The sequence below is a fragment of the Sinohyriopsis cumingii genome, chromosome 8 (genome assembly GCF_028554795.1).
Source record: "Sinohyriopsis cumingii isolate HCF-2022 chromosome 8, ASM2855479v2, whole genome shotgun sequence".
NCBI classification, from domain to species: Eukaryota; Metazoa; Mollusca; class Bivalvia; order Unionida; family Unionidae; genus Sinohyriopsis; species Sinohyriopsis cumingii.
Window position 1 is genome coordinate 16,011,959 of NC_142968.1, and position 18,147 is coordinate 16,030,105.

The 18,147-nt window shown below is 35.4% G+C and overlaps 1 protein-coding gene across 1 annotated transcript; it reads right to left on the reverse strand.

Moving 5' to 3' along the window:
- Positions 1 to 514: 514 nt before the first annotated feature.
- On the reverse strand, positions 515 to 6,931 carry LOC149793036 (uncharacterized). Its single transcript, XM_089966273.1, has 4 exons — positions 6,725 to 6,931; positions 4,452 to 4,558; positions 3,631 to 3,731; positions 515 to 2,861 (listed from the first exon to the last, which is right to left on the reverse strand). Exons 1-4 carry the CDS (start codon positions 6,929 to 6,931, stop codon positions 1,288 to 1,290), a joined length of 1,989 nt encoding a protein of 662 aa, XP_089822399.1. The 3' UTR covers positions 515 to 1,287.
- Positions 6,932 to 18,147: the final 11,216 nt, after the last annotated feature.

Below are 18,147 nucleotides of genomic sequence, written 5' to 3' on the forward strand. Positions count from 1 at the left end.
AACCGTACGTTCATATTTTTTTTATTTTTACAGAATTTTTCCAGGGAAATAAATTATTATATTTTTCAAAGCTTGTTGTTTTTACTCTTTCTTGTGTTACTGTTTCTTCCTGCCTAAACACGTAACATAAGACTCCCCGCCTCACACTGCCCATCACACACAATCCTCCTGGATCCATCCTTTGGTAAAAACCTTGAGCTATAGAGTTTAAACACATGTTGAATTGATTGTCATTGTGTGCCTTAACAGTGATACGATCTTGACTGATAATTTGCATTGCTCTGAACATTCAGTCGATATTACGGGTTTGTTCGCATCATTTTTAACGTCATTTTGCTCTCCTTGCACGCTCAGATCACCAGATGTAATAAGGAAAAAGACAAATATGAAAACAATGCCACAAGAACAATGTAAAATGAAAATATTCAAGCTTTAAATTTCGCAACATGAAAATGCGATTTTATGGTATAATTATAAATGTAGCTGCACAAAATTAAAACGTCAAAACGACATCTTGAATATAGTCTTTTATATTTTTACATGCTTTGTACTTTGTCTGTTTACCCATAAACAATCACGTTAGAATTGATTGGTCTGGGAAAATTAATGTTCGACAGCTTTTACGCCGAGTCGAAGATACGATCACTAAATTCTTTACCGAATCAATAATTCTCTTTCCAGATTGATACACTTCAATATACTAAACACTTCTCGTGTTTTCTGAAACTGAGAGGCAACATAGAAATAATCTGATAAAACACATCTTTTTCATTTTCAAATCCATATTACTTCTGAAATGTTGTTACAATTGCTGTTTGGTAGAATATCATGCAAGTTTGAGATAATTAGCATATATTCCCTCAACATCACCACAACACACAAACACACACGAAAATAAATTGTACAAATATATTAAAGAATAATTCTGTTTTGTGATCTTTTTGTACATTGATGACAAATATCCAGATAGCATGGATATTTTTCTAATTTTGTTAGAAGATACGCAAATAGATTACATTAGCACCTTTCTTTAGTGAATTTTGTATGTTTTTAGAAAATGTAAATTTGGATCACAGATGTTTTGAATATTGACTACATGGGAATCCCAATATGCTTGAGAATCCTAATATGTAATGTATGGGAATAATGTTTTCCTTGGCGATGAAGATGTCTCTTTGGAGATGTAATCTGAAGCAAAGTATTCGATGAAAATCATCACTTAACATTCGTTTACGGCATCAATCATGCAAAGTTTATTATTTTCCTACTAATCACACAATTATAACTTCAACCCATGAACATCATTTTCGAAACTAACTTGGTGCTAATCTTTGAGGTGGACATTGTTGAAGTAGTAGGAAATATATCTTCCACGGTCCTTATTTTTCGAGATATAAAGTAAGTCTCTATGCCGTTTTCTTTGTCCATTCCCCTTATTCTGTCTTCTGCATATAGTTTGCAATTTTCGTTGTTATCCGTACAGTTACAATATGAAAATCCCACACAACTGACGTCATCAATACAACGCCCCAAACAGTCACTTATAGAATTTGTTCTCTCCGTCTTCAAAGCACGGTTAGTTCCCTTGATTTTTGTATTTTCAAAGGAAATTTGTTTCTTCATCTTGGACAAAATAAATAAAGATTTGTATTTAGTGTTTTCTGTTGCTTTAAATTTGTCCTCGCTCTCATCAAAACTACGACATGTCATGTAATTTATTTCATCTTTACGGCATTCATGACAGTATGTAACTGCCACACAGTGGATTCGTTGTAGACAATCGTCTATACAGGAGGAGAGATCCAGTTTCTTGGATGTTGAATTTCCATGGATTTCAGTATTTCCCATCTCAAGACCGGCGGATAATTCGTGACAGGTGTCCACAACTCCTTGCATTTGCAGGTGTTTACAGTATTCCCCTTTATATTTGTCTATCTTCTTTGCTATCGATTTAAAATCGATATCCAATTTTCCCATGTATTGTTCTGTGAACAGCTCTTTGATCGGTTTCAAATTGTATTGGACTGGAACAGGAGACTCTTTCACAGTGGAAGCCCATGTTAGAGCATCTCCGTTGGCGGGTGGTGCAGCTCCTTTTGTAATAGTCTTTGTTTCAACCTCACTTCTAAATTTCGACGCGGATTCTTTTTGATTTGAGTCTAAATCAAATCCACCGCCGACGTTGACTATCCCAGAATAGCTCGCTGAAAGAGCGACATTTACACCTTTCTCGGTTTGTGATTCGAACTTCTCAGATTGCATTTTATGTTCAAAAGCAAAGCTTGCACCAAATGTTGTATCTGTAAGAAAGTGAGTTCCATAAGATTCAAAGAAGCTCAAGTAAGTTTCGTTCTCATCCAAATGAGCGTTGTTTAATCTGTATACCCAGTCGAGAAACATTGGATGGAATGTTGGGGGACTGCTTTCTTCTAGTCTGGAATAATAATAGTTACAGCTTGCCTTCGATAAAATAAAGACCCATTCACCTCTGGACACTGTAGAAATTGCCTCTTTATATCCAGCATTGGCTGAAAAGCTGATACCGTATCCCCCACCGTGGGCATGCGCAGATATAGATAGAGACTTGGAGAATTCATACTGTGTCTGAATGACTTTGGACGAGAAAGATGTTACACATGACACATCAGGCACAAGGAGAATTCCCTTGGGAACGCTATACCGGCAATCGGCTGTTTGATAGCTATTCGTGTAGTCGGCCTGGAAAATAGGGAATGTAAAACCAGGGTCGTGTCCGATAGATAACGGGTAACCTTTGAGTATGTTATATCCCAACAACGCGTAATCTAGGTCTGGAAACGACTGCTTCATCACAGTGCCTTTACAATCTCGAAATCTGTACTCTAAAAAACCAAAAGAACAACAAAGTTATATAAGATATATATATATATATATATATATATATATATATAGAGAGAGAGAGAGAGAGAGAGAGAGAGAGAGAGAGAGAGACAGACAGACCGAGACAGAGTCACAGAGAGAGACAGAGTTGCAGGTACAAAACGGACGTAGAATTGCCTTTCAGAGTCCTAATGGAATTTATTTGCGATCCATGACTATATATTATAAATACTTGTCTATTAAAGGACCCATTATACATGTTTGTCCAGCAAACAGTATGTTTGTGCATAAATCGTATATATACATGACAAATAACAACCCATAAAAGTTGTAATTCGCGATACTAATAAAATACTGCGTGTATAAATAAGAAGCAGCATTTTGCTGACTCGACAATAAAATACAACAATAAAGAATAAAAGAACAAAAGGACAAGAATCATCATATAATTGTTATTTCAATCAACCAGCTACGAAGAGGTGTTCGAATTATCTGAACAGACTTACGTATCATGTCGTTATAAATAGAGAATTGATTTATATTTGAAAGGTCATGTCGCAAGCAAAAATCCTGTAAATCTGGAACAATTGCAAGGGATGCAACAGAGCTACATTTTGCAAAACTTCGAGAGTCGTTTCTGTTGTTTGAAAGGGGCAGCGTCAGTGGAGATATATATATAGTGTGCTAGCGTTTAACGTCAGCACAGCACAATAGTTGATATATGTTGCCTACTTCTTGGAGAATTCTACAAAATCTCTTTGTTTAGCTTACCAGGATCAAGATAATATTTGTACATGATTTGATTTCCATTGGAATCAACTGTGAGAGCCTCGTTCTTCAACGTTTTGTACAGAAGGCCGTCTTCGAAGGAACTGAAAGCATACATCATGTTTCGTTTTGAAAGGTAAATATGGGAATTGAAGTTACAGCTTGCAATCCTACCTATCTATTAACATACTTACCTACCTACATACCATTATCTACCTTCCTACTTATCTACCTACCCACCTAACTACATCCATCCATCAATCCATCCATCCATCCATCCATACATATATCCATCCATCCATCCATCCATCCATCCATCCATATATACATACATGTCAGAAACTGCAAATGCAAATTGGAAACTCTTCTTCAAGGTTTCACATTGAAATCGACCACTTTTGCTATTCTTAGGGATAGTCATGACACTGTTTGTGACACCTGGATGCAATGACATAATATTCTTTTGATAGAGACTTGGATTTGACTACAAAACGATGGTGATAAGAAAGCCAAATAGAGGAACCTGCTACGGGTAAGTAGGTATAATTAGGTTTGCATCTATGTCAGTAAAGTGTACAAAGATCAGATATAACGTTTCTGTCTGATTATGCATTCCATCTGTAGAAAGTTACAAACTGTATGCAAACAATATTATCTTCTACGTGAATTTTCACATCATTAACGTTTCGTAGCTGGACTGTGCTATAAAGTACACAATAAATACAGTATGTTAGAGGCACAGTATACACTGTTGTCAATGAAATAATACAATTTTTGTAAGTTGATGAAGTAGTACAACACAAAGACAAAATGAAAATGCATACCTATTCACACGAAAAACCACATGAACCAACACTCCCATAACTGTGAATGTCAAAATTAGAAGAAGGCAGGACGCAAGGAGACAGCACTTCCGCTGGTGCAATCGTTTCTGCAATGAACATATTTTTTTAAATAATATTACATCGACTTTCGTCAAAATCCAACATCGAAATGGAACGTGAAATTTAACTTAATCTACCTGCAAACTATTCGTTTTATCGGTTCTTTCCCATTACCTAACCTTTCCTGTCACCCTCAGACAAGAAATGAGCGTGCCAGGTATAAGGTAAAATCAGCCCTACATGTACACAAGTAGTATTAATATTGAGAATAACAAATTACAAATATAAAGTCGAGTGAACCCTGCGTAAACATAACATAAATAAGTGAGGAAATTTATTAAGCACCTTCATATACTATGTACAATCTCCTTTTGATTTTTTTCTGGTGACCCATTACATACATACATAGACCCACACACACATACATTCAGACAGACAAACACACAGACAGACACGCAAACATATATATATATATATATATAGGTAATTTTATATTTTATTTTGCCAAACATTTATTAAAAGTACTTTTTCATTTGGAATAATCATGCTCTTAGACCCGTGTGTCAAAAGTTTCTTATTATATTAGAAATAAAGTTTAGAAATACGACTTCAAGCATCTTTGCAGAAACATTTGTGTTGTAAGATGCACACCAATGTTTTTATGTTAAGGTTGTATTTCACCATTGATTTCAATTTCTTCTCGAAACGATAGAAATGCTCATCAGGCTATTCCGTCTACATGGAAATGCTCAACAGGCTATTCCGTCTACATATAAATGCTCAACAGGCTATTCCGTCTACATAGAAATGCTCAGCAGGCTATTCCGCCTACATAGAAATGCTGATCAGGCTATTCCGCTACAAAGAAATGCTCAACAGGCTATTCCGTCTACATAGAAATGCTGATCAGGCTATTCCGTCTACATACAAATGCTCATCAGGCTATTCCGACTACATAGAAATGCTGATCAGGCTATTCCGTCTACATATAAATGCTGATCAGGCTATTCCGTCTAGTACATAGAATTGCTGATCAGGCTATTCCGTCTAGTACATAAAAATGCTGATCTGGCTATTCCGTCTACAAAGAAATGCTCATCAGGCTATTCTGTCTACATAGGAATGCTCTTCATGCTATTCCGTCTGCTTAGTGACAATGGAGATGGACAATAGCTATTCCGTCTACTTAGGTGGCGCTATACAGTTTCGCATTTTGCATAGGGTTAGGATTTTAAAGAAAAAGAATGTTCCCGGCTTTCCTCACTGGTTATACTGGCTATTTAAAAAAGACCTTGTATATCTTAGGTATAATGCAAAGAACCTTTAATTCCCTTTATTCTGGTGTGTGATTGATGGGTGTACTATGGGTTATAGAGTGTACAGCTTGGCCTTACTTCAAATGTGCACCTTTCAAAAAAAGTGCTAGCTCTACTTGGTCATTTTCACTTCCTGAACTTCAGAGGTAAATTGTATAAAAAAGAGCCGATAATTTTTTTTACATTTTATATATTTGGTAATTCATTCATTGCACTTTCAGAAGCTGGTATTGTCTAGTCTGGCAAAATTCATTTTCCCTATTTTAATAGCTGCTATGTATAGTGTACTTTAGACTAATTCAGACTGATTTTTTAACGCAAGGGAGCAGTTATTTTAGTTAGCAGTGTACTTAAATCATGTAAAATTTCCAAAAGTACAACATCCAAAAGAAATATCATCCACATTAAATTAATGTAGCATAGAGGTATGCAAACATTCTCTCCACTGTGCATGTTTTAAATGCGAACTACTTCACCTTACATACGTCACTCTCTCAAAAGTACATATTATCTGGTGAGCGCCACCTTAGTGACAATGGAGATGGACAATGGCTATTCCGTCTACTTAGTAACAATGGAGAGGGACAATGGGTATTCCGTCTACTTAGTAACAATGGAGATGGACAATGGCTATTCCGTCTATTTAGGGACAATGGAGATGGACAATGGCTATTCCGTCTACTTCATGAGAATGGAGATGAATAATGGCTATTCCGTCTACTTTGATGGACAATGATGTTATTGATCATTACAATAATTCAAGAAAAGTTTTGATAGCAAACGAGTACATAATTCATTTGAACATAGCTAATGTGCTATAACCATGTTTACTTACACGAAGGATTAAAAAAAGCAATATATGACTTGTAAACTAATTACTTTGTATTCATTTTATACCTTTAATCCTGTGTCGTCTGTAGAGAATGATGTTAACGAAGGTGGTGGCATCATAAGTTGATCTCTGTCTCTTCTCTCTTGGTTTTCCATCAACGAAGCCTGAAGTTCTCTGTTTTCGAGTCGGAGTCGCTCGAGTTCTATATAGACTTCTGGGATAACTCCTCTCCCCGCGGCAGTAACCTCCTTTTTGGCAAACCCTTGTGTCATCACTCTGATCACGAAGGTAAAGTGATAGCATGTAGTAGTAAACGGGTCAGTGGAGGGTTGTCATTGTTTTTAATTTAATTGAAAAAAAATAATAATATTTGCATGACAATTTTCATCAACATGTCTCAACACAGCTCTGATCAAAGCTTAAAATAATCTTTTAGAGAACGAAAGAAAAACCAGCAATTGGCGATTATGGATTGTACACCAAAAAAGTATCTACATCCTCTTTACTCAAGGCACCCTAACTACTTTGCTATTTCGATACAGCGTTGCTAAAGCAATACCTACACGTATCAAAATGGAATAAACTCAGGGATGTATCTGTATAGGGTACGTAAGTAGGCATGAGAGAGAGAGAGAGAGAGAGCAATCTGTGAACTTATTTGACGTATTATTCATCACGGTTACAGTTTCATCCATAAAGGCCTATATCTTCATATTTTACGATTCTTCGAATACCAAAATTTAAGCGCTATAATAATTGTGGTCACCCTCTAAGTGCAACATTTACCTATATATATATATATATATATATATATATATATATATATATATATATATATATATATATATATATATATATATATATATATATATATATATATATATATATATATATATATATATATATAATATATATATATATATATATGCGAGTGTGAACTTACCTTCTCTTCAATGGTCAAGCAATGAAAAGTAATTGCAATCAATATAATTTGGCGACTTTTTATAGTGTTGAACCTAAAGTGAAATTTCCATATAAGTACAGAGATCAAATTTCATGTACCGTGTGAACTTACAAAAACTAAAAAAAAATTCATTACTTTAGACTATAACGAGCTAAAACAATGGGGTATGACGTCGACAACATCATGAATCTTAGGGAGAAAAAAATGATAAGCTTTTCTTAGAATTTGTTTCTATTCAGGAAAAACGTAATTGATTTTCTTGTGTTCCAGTTGAACGATTATTTTAGATGGATTCCAATACGGTCACGTTCATCACGATGTTTGGAACAGGGTTAGTCACTTTCACTACATGTTTGCTTTGTCATTCAATGACTAAATATTTCAGTGTTTCTAGATGCGAAAATAATCTCCAATCTCTGGACAAATGATTAGAGGAAATGACACAATCAAACCTAGGGCAACATAGCACAGTTTCTTTTCATAAAAAGAATTTTGCAGTCAAATCTATAAATATGAAGTAAATATCACGAAAAAGAGTATAAATACAAAAATGTTTTGTAAAGAAACGTTGTGTATATCCATCCATCTATCTATCTATCTATCTATCTATGAGAGAGAGAGAGAGAGTCCGGTACAGGTTCAAAAGTGTAGTACTTCTTTTAGCTTACACATCCTTTTTATATATTTGGTGAATATTGTTTAGTCTTGGCCATTTAATTAAATGTGCTAAGTGTCTCTAGTCTTCACTATAATAGGGTCAAGTTACAGAATATTAACATTACTTTTAGTTATAACCAGTCTGAGTTCCCTTGATTATAGCTATTTTTAACATCATTACAATATATGCAAATTTACCGACACAACCAACATGGCCTGGCGTATAGACAATGTTTTATCAATAAGTATCAGATATACGCACTTAACCAGTAATTAGTTCAAGTAAATACGCACTTCTTGTGAATGGTATAATGTGGGGTGTTTGATAGTAGATGAGTTGGTGCTAGTAATTACACGAGTTAACGGTATTGTGTTGGTTTTGGGATAGTAGATGACTGGATGTTGGTCACTACACTCGGTATAGTGTTGAGTATTGGAGAGTATGTGACTGGGTTATGGTCACTACACATGGTGTGTTGAATTGAGTGGGGTAAAGGTCACTACACACGACATGTTCATGATAGTACGAGATGCTGTATAGTGGATAACTAAGTACTGGTCGCTATAAACGACACTTTCCCCAGCTGAACATTGTAACGTCAAAGAATGTGTTAAATCCCCGTTTTGGGTTATTGTGTATCATTAATGGTTCGCCACTTTTAACAGTGCAATGATCTAGACTATACGTTTGAAAAACATTATCGCATGAGAGACCATTAATTTGTATATATATATATATATATATATATGATTTGCTGACTAAATACTTTGAACAGAAAATTCGATGTTTTGCTTTGTCATTGTTTTATACATTTATACATCCAGTAAGTACTGAATGAAGATTGTGGGTTTTGACTCATCTGAAGTCGATTCACGTTTTTTAATCTGTAGGTTCAAAATCTAATGTTACCAAACAATTTATACTAAAAACCTGAAACTGAGGAAAAGAAACATAATCATGCTGAGAATTTGTCGGAAAGAAAGTCATTTTGTTCAGATTGATTCTTTGATGATAACATGACAAAACTTTTCAATTAAATAACCCTTGGAACGAAAAACAAAACACAATGTCTTAAATTGTAAATACTTTGCAAGGCTAGAGAAAATATACATGTGAAGTTGTTTTTGGTTACTTTGTTTTCGAATGCAGAGGTAGATGTAATGTAGGCAATAATATACATCAATTGTAAGCAGGTGGCGTAAAAGGACAAAATATTACAGGTAAATCTATCGTCATAATGATCATATGTTGGGGGACGATCGCCTTAGGGACTTTGTATCAACGTTTACAAGATAATTTGAAATATTTAACTTCTTGTTTATACAGTTAAAGCTCCTTGATTGAAAAGTGAATGAAAGCCTTTTTCACCAGAAGGTAAACATTATTTCATTTTTAATCAATCATGGCTTGAGGAATTTGCCTATAAATTGTGTCTATATAGATGATGTAACGAGTCTATAACGTTTCTGCAATGTAATAGTTGTTAAGGGTTTTAAACTGTAATGCGAGGTCAGCATTTTGTTTTGTTTAGTATATTCACATTACATAAGTTTAACATTGCCAATCTGCCATGTCGGCATTGTCCTAATCTGTCTCAAATATAGCAACACAAAGCTTGAAACATAACATAGGATTAACATTGCCAAGGCTCTGCCATTTCGGCATTATCAAAACCTGTCTCAAATATAGCAACAGAAAGCTTGAAACATTGCATAGGATTACAAATAATTTGCTTTATCTTATTCAGTCTGTTCTTCTTATATTTCCATTACAGTCTTCTTTTCAACTTGTTCCGTATCCTTCTAAATTTATTCCAAATCGTTTTGCCCATTTGTATCGCGAAATGTATGTTTTAAGATCATTAACATGGTAAAAGTGGTTATATATTGCCTCTGAAATTTCATGTGGATATTACTGATATTTGTAAATCTGGTATTTATGTTGCGGCATGCAATAAGTAATCGAATGATGATTGACTTGAAAATTAACCATTTAAAACTAGCCACCTATCTTGCAATATTCTGTTGAATGCTGTTTGACATTTAAAATAACCATCTGGTAAGCAATAATTACCAGAATGATGACTGACATTAACACTAACCACCTGGAAAGCAGTAGTTACCAGAATGATGATTGACTTTAACACTAACCACCTGGAAAGCAATAATGACCAGAATGATGATTGACTTTAACACTAACCACCTGGAAAGCAGTAGTTACCAGAATGATGATTGACTTTAACACTAACCACCTGGAAAGCAATAGTTACCAGAATGATGATTGACTTTAACACTAACCACCTGGAAAGCAATAATGACCAGAATGATGATTGACTTTAACACTAACCACCCGGAAAGCAGTAGTTACCAGAATGATGATTGACTTTAAAACTAACCACCTGGAAAGCAGTAGTTACCAGAATGATGATTGACTTTAACACTAACCACCTAGTATGCAATAGTCGGTAACGGGTCAGAAAGGACCGGTACGGAAAAGGCCCGGATTAAAAAGGCCCGGTCCAGAAAGGCCAGTAACGGGTCAGAAAGGACCTGAAAGGAAAAGGCCCGGGTTACATAGGACCGTTTTAAAGACTGATTGATGATAATAATAATAATAATAATAATAATAATAATAATAAGAAGAAGAAGAAGAAGAAGAAGAAGAAGAAGATGGTGATGATGATGATGATGATGAAGACAGCTTTCCTACAATACCCATATCTATTCATTTCTAAGTCAATTACATTTTTACATATATTGCTGAAAAACTGAGATGCAAAAACTAAAGCACTGGTCAGTGAGGCAAAATAAGCCTTCCTCTGAAAATCGCAAAAAATCTAATTGACTCACACTCGAATCGCAAAATTAAACCTTTCTGAAAATCACATAAAAAGAACAAGATCGGCGGTGGTGACTGGGGGCCGAGACAACCCCCTCGTTGCTGCTACTATCCAAAAATTTTATCAAGACCTATACGATATCGTGATCGTGGGTCATGTAATTTTATTGTTATAAATCCATACGGGGTTGACTGAGCCTGACTAAATAAATTTCTAAACTTAATTATGTCCATATCACCGCTACACCAAGTCTGATAAATAGTTCGCAGAGTATGTGTATCAACACCATTAAACACAGCAAGAATATTGCAGTTATCTCTGATCACTTTTGGTGTTTGTGTATATCGCTGAGTAACATAAATCACATCTGTGTTTTTATGTCTTCCGCGCGAGAATATTCTAGCTGGAATTGACTGTTTGTCCAGCATCGCATCATCGTATACAACTAAATTTTTAATAAATCCATCGAGGTCATCTACGGATGGCGCTTCACCGATATCAGTAATAAATTCAATAACATTATCACCGTTTTCATCCAACAATTTTGCGTTTTCATTAAAGTCTTTAAGTACGTCATAGCATTGCTGGTCATCTACAGACGGAGCTACTAGATACAACTTGTCCCATTTGAGCCATCTCATTATCAAAGTAGGCAGCAGTTGCGTTTTACCACTTCCAGATGGCCCAATTATAATCATTCGGATATAATTTGGTAATGCTGGGTAATGCTTGACCGGCTTTTGTTTTCGTGTCGCTGATAAATCAGTTATATCCATGATGTAGAAATATAATAAATAATATGGATTTATATTGTGTGAAATGTAGGACTCGTACTCCCACAAGTGGACTAACAACTATTACAACAAAAAATAACAGATCAGCAATTACAGGTAAGTGTGAACTATGTGGTACAAAAAATTTAAGTTTATTACTAATCCAAACAATATAAAAAAGAGGAGGTGATGTTGCTGCTCAGTTAGCAAAACTACCAGGAGAAAAACGCCTTCCCGGGTATAACTATTGCGATCCTGGTAGTCGACTTGGTATCCGACTTAACAGCCAAGATCAATCAAAACCCGGTGAGTATCCAGTAAACGCTATTGATAAGCGTGTCACGCTCATGATGTAGCTTATAATAGTAAAAACCTACAAGATAGACATATTGCAGATGTAAAATTAATTTATGCGTTAAATTCCATAACGAATAAATCGTTCAAAGAATCATTAGCTAATTGGTTGGTGAGATCTACGATGAAAAGTATGCTTGTATTAGGAGCTGGTAATTAATCATCCAATTATTATTATAATTTAGTTGATTTATTATAGCCCAAGAGTATATTGGAAAGACAGAGCAGCGATTAGTAAACTCGCTGTAGCAGCAGGTGTCGAACGTTCTACTGCTGAAAAATGGTTAGCACGACAGGCAATATGGCAAATTTAACTACCAGCGCCTAAACGAATCGAGCATGCACATTTTGATGTCAGCGTATCAAATGAAGTTCATCAGGCTGATATCTTATTTCTGCCACACGAACTTACAAAATTGGAAGACGTCGATTAACATATAAATACGCGTGAAATGTCGTTGTTGTTGCAAATAAAGAAGCAGAACCGTTATCAACATAGACAGCAACTGAAGTAGGTTGCAAGATTACCAAGTGTGACAGCTGCATTAAATAATGAAATTACTCGAACAACGAACAACTAACATGAAACCTATTAGTGCAATTACAAAAACATATACCCGTACAACGACGTGATTTGTCAAAACAACCAGCATTGGGTAATGCTACTGTAAGATATTTATATGAACCCTGTGAACCTGAAGGTGGTAAAAAATGAGCGACTGATCCTATCTGAAGTATTACGACACATAAAATTTCCAGCGTGGTAAGATCCGCTGGTAGACCTGCAATCTACAGACTAGATTCAACTGCTCCTCATCGTGTTTTTACACGTGAACAATTACAAGTAATTCCTGAAGACACACCATTACCAACGAGATCACTTAACTGGCACCTCTACGCCGATTACATTCAAGAGAAGTTAGGATCAAATTTTTGAGTGTATGACCAAGACTACTATCATTTCTATCCACGGTAAGTTGGCTTGAATCATTATTTGAATATCGCCACAACATTATACAATTACAACTTGCACAATGATTATTCTGCTGCTGTTTTAGCGCTATGATAAATTCAGCATCAAGATCAAAGTCTCGTTTTTTATCTTCTTCACTTTGTTTATAGCCAACTAATTTTTTTCTTACTATATCACTGTCACATCGACATTTAACGAGGACATCATCAATGGTTTCTGTAACGTCTGTGACAAGTCTCCACAGCCGAGATATTTTTCTGACTCGAGACACTGCGAGATAAACTAAGTTTGACCACTAGACACGATCATCGACAATCCAAATTCGCGTATCAGAAATACTTAACCCCTGATATGAGTGAATTGTCATCGTGTATCCCAGTGTCCATGTAGTCTTATCAGCGTTCAGCGCATCCTCAGCAACACTAACATCAACTACGACAACATTATTTAATACGAGATTCTGTTTCTCAGTTTGTCCTGGTATATCAACGTCGACATTTTGTCGTCTTGTATCAGCTGGTCTATAACACATTGGTACACGTAGGTCTGAAAATGTTTCTTTATATAACTGAAATAATCGATGTTCAAGTGTATTACGAACTATCTTTCTACTTGCCACTATTAAATCATTTGGTCTCCACACCTGCAGAAAATCGTTCATTGAAGTTTCTGAAATTATTTTACGCATTATTTCACATTGAATTTTATACGGATGTAGTCTGATTAATTTCTTAAACTCCCTTAATTTTACATCAAGATATCTATGATCATCAGTTATCTCCTCGTAATAATCCACAAAATTCTTTAGCCACCCGTGTGGAGATGGCCCAACAAACGGCGGTGGTTGGCCATGATCGCCGCACATGACCATAGGTGTATTTTTCAACAACAGCCAATCGAGAAACACTTTTAATATATCTAGCGAAATTGTACATATCTCATCCCAAATGATGATCCTTGGGATATATTTATCTCCCATTTGATCAGGAGTCCATGCGTCTCCCTTCCATCGAAAAAAGCTATGATAAGTACATGATTGAACTCCTCGTTCTCTCATTTCTCTTGCGAGTCTGTGTGTAGGTGTTAAAACAACCATATCATCTGAATTCTGTCGAAATAATGCAATAATTCGCGTTGTTTTACCAGAAGCCCCCGGTCCGTTTAGATATATCTTCTTGTGTCTGGACACTGGATCATACACAGATGCCGCAGACCATAATTCTGATATCTGATTATTTTTTAAATAAATATCTTTAATCGCAACATCTGCGGATTCAGAATAATTATATAACATTTCTTTTTTTTATTCTCCATTTACCCCATGATGCATCAGTACTTGTAAATTGAGTCAGTAATTCTGAATATTTAGTTTCGATATAAAATGAATCCGTAGCAACTCTGACTGTAGTGGTAGGGAATCTATTTATCATCGATAAAAAAAATTATAGAAACATAAGCGAGCATTGAGGATTTTAATGAGTAAGCTGAGGTGGCTCACCATCAATATAACCAACAATTGTACCTAATCGTGTTCCGTTAGACAAGTAGGCGTTCTGTCGACTTACAAATATATCTCTCTTTGTTGCATTGGCGATTATAAAATCATATTCAGCATCATCTAGAATTAATCGTGCATAATGTCGTTTATGATCATATGCTCCGTCTTGAGTAAATTTACCGCTTATTCTTCTACCGAGATCTTTTGCGGTTTTATCATCATCAGGTGGTGGCAACCAAACTTCTTTTTGAGGACGGTATTGTATAATTGCTTCACTTACAATTAACGATATTAATATTTTACAATCAAGCATATATCGTAATAAAACTATTGGTGTCCATATTTTTTCTGAAAAGTGCCTATCAAACCAAACATAATAGATCGAACGAAGACCTTCAGCAAACTCGAATGATACAATACGAGTGAATCAAGTTAGATCAAAATCAGGTAGGGGTCCATTTATCGATACTCTATTCATCCCGTTTGTGGGGTGTCCAAATCTTTTAAAATATCCAGAACACTCTCCGTAACCAAGAAAACGCGACCATATCAACCGAGATAACGTCGCTGTAATTATACTTAGCTTTCTACAATCCACCGTGTCCGTATTAACAGCAGATAAGCTGCACGTCTTCAAGAAATTCAAATCGTGTTGGTTTCGACGAATTTTGTTCTCTTGCAAAGCGAGCTGCAACAGATGGAACGGTGAAACAATTATTCAACAATTGTTCAGTATTCTCGGTTGAAAATTTCTGGGCAAGATTTTTCATTTCTTCATGAAGAGATTCTTTACGATATATTTCGCCGTTAGGTCGTACAAATTGATCATGTTTAGCATCATCTGAACTTTGAAATAGCCGTATCTATACAGGATCGTTTTTACTTATTTCGTGAATAAAATCAAACTTGTCTCTGCGGTAAAATCTTAAGGTTCGATCTCGTGGAAATATTGTGACTGCGCTAGTCCAAGCGTGCGCATTATGATCAATAATTTCAATTGGAGTTCCCTTCGTCTTATTCTTTGATTCGTATAAAATCTCTTCAGTTATCGTTGCAAATTTGAAATTTTAATTTACTTCTTAACTCGGCACATCATTTATTGTAGCCCCGGTATCCTTGACTGATTCTGCCCATTTGTTTATTTTTTCACGTCGTAGATCCGGTAACCCATTTCCACGCATCGCATTTGTAAAATGTTCGATTATTCATTCGGCCACAAATTTCAGCTTTGAAAATCTCATTGGCGCAAGATCAGTAATGTTGGGGTTAACATTTAGTTGATAAATTCCATAAATAACTGCGGTCATAGGATACGCTCGAGCGTATTATGGTCTGTCAATTTCAGTCAGCATTCCTGGCTTTGAATTTTTACTTAGCACAGCGGTTTTCATATTATGAAAAACAGGGTCACGTTTGTAACGGATAATCCACTCAGCGGAATCTGTTTCTGCCAGCACAATAAACTTTATTCTGAAAAATATATCTTTGATCGTTGAGATAATCAATAATCTTTTCAGCCCGATCATCGTTCACTGTAGCATCGATGACTAAATCGACACCTCTGGTGTAGCGTATAATTTTGAATGTCGACCATACGTGAGATGCCCCATCGTCGCGAAATTCTTTGTAACATTCCGAACATTATTAATCTTGTTATTCGTCGGATCAGCCAGAGCTCGTCTCCGCAAGTCAGGGGTTCTTCTGTCAAGATCGAATCTGGATTCAGGAAACAAAGTATTCCAGGGCTCGATTGTAGATAATCTCTCAAACTCTTCCATATTATATTTTGGACAAGTATTTAAATAAACAATATTATATATACAATGACTCAAATAAGGAATCAATGCAAGTGGTTGATGATCAGGTCTTCAACTCCTTGTAAGAAATCTTGCGTAAATGAATTCTGCGGACAGCATTTGCAAAGCGTAAGACGAGGGAGTCTTGGTCCAAAACCGTGTTTGAGGTGTTGTGTTTCAGTTAGAGGGAAAACGCAGTTGTGTGTGCAATGTGGTGGTAAAAGATACAGAGAACTGAAAAGATACTATGATAAAATGAATAACAACCCGGACTCTGTCAAGGATTCTGCTCTTGGTACGGTTATAAGAAACCCTGAAGATTATATAGCTAGATTTGAAGACAAATTATAATTTAGACAACTAATATTATATATAAAATATAGCAAAAAGAATTTGTCAGAAATCCTATCATCAAGAATTATGAAGTATCTCGTGATGATGTAATCAAACACTGTCAGCGGAAAAAGCCAGTCGGTGTTGTTAATAATACTGGCTATCTAATGTTCACAGCCGAAAGGGGGGGGGAATTATTTCTCTCATAAATTTATGTACGAATGTTTCTTTGGGGTGATCAGATATGGTCCAATTATCGATCATATTGACTCGGATAAAAAAAATCATTCTTTGAATAACTTCCAAGCTATTACACAGAGCGAGAATTCTGCACGTGGTAATACTGGAAAATGCAGAACAGTTGCAAGGAAGGCAGTTAAATCTAGATATTGAGACCGGCGAAGAAATAATATTTCAGTCAATGTATGCAGCTGGCAAGTATTTCGGTATTAACCCCCGCGCGGTGCAATATGTTGCAGATAGAATACAAAAATCGGTCTTTCCGCAGAAGAATGAACAATGGATTTGATTTTCCTATGTTTCAATAGTGTTAGATACGGACAACGTCCTTGATAAAAATGTACGGAGATAACTGCGTCAGGCTAAGTTTTCTCCTGTAGATTAATGAAGCAGCTATCTCGCTTGTTACTAAGTAATTATTGTTTTATGTCATTGTAACAATCAAATCATACACTTTAAATGTCTACGTGATAGAAAATTGATAGAAAAATTTTCTTCAGTAATCTAGGGGTTGCGTTTTATACAATTGTATTATATCACATGGTTGATAAATATAATTTAAAGATATATCATATACTATAAAATGAACTATAAAAATATCAATGATTTTATTTCTGCAATACAAAAATTAGGAAAAGACCGCATACAAATATCTGACGAACAAAATCCTGAAAAAATATTTCTGATTTTTAAACATTACAAGAACCTAAATACGAAAGTGGATACACACTACCATGATAATGCAAGTTTGTGAGGCGAATTCAGAATTCCATGTTTCAATCTTCTCTCTCTCTCTCTCTCTCTCTCTCTCTCTCTCTCTCTCTCTCTCTCACAATAGAAAAAAATTAGATTAGAACCGTCCTGTGAATAAGAAGCCAAAAAGACTATCAACACTCGCTTACGACAGTAAACAAAAATTATATCAGACACTGTCAATGGTAATGAATATTAGACTCATTCGTGGAAATGAAAGTGAAAGTATGTCAGATTTTAGTCTTTCTCTCACTGATTTTAGTCGATTTGTCACTAAAACAATATCCACCTTTGATAAAATCAAGGA

Coding starts and splice junctions, on each gene's coding strand:
- LOC149793036 (XM_089966273.1), bottom strand. CDS start 6,931: ATGACACAAGGGTTTGCCAAAAAGGAGGTTACTGCCGCGGGGAGAGGA. Junction 4,559..6,724: donor CAGACGACACAGGATTAAAG/GTATAAAATGAA, acceptor TGTTCATTGCAG/AAACGATTGCACCAGCGGAA. Junction 3,732..4,451: donor GTGGTTTTTCGTGTGAATAG/GTATGCATTTTC, acceptor GTATGCTTTCAG/TTCCTTCGAAGACGGCCTTC.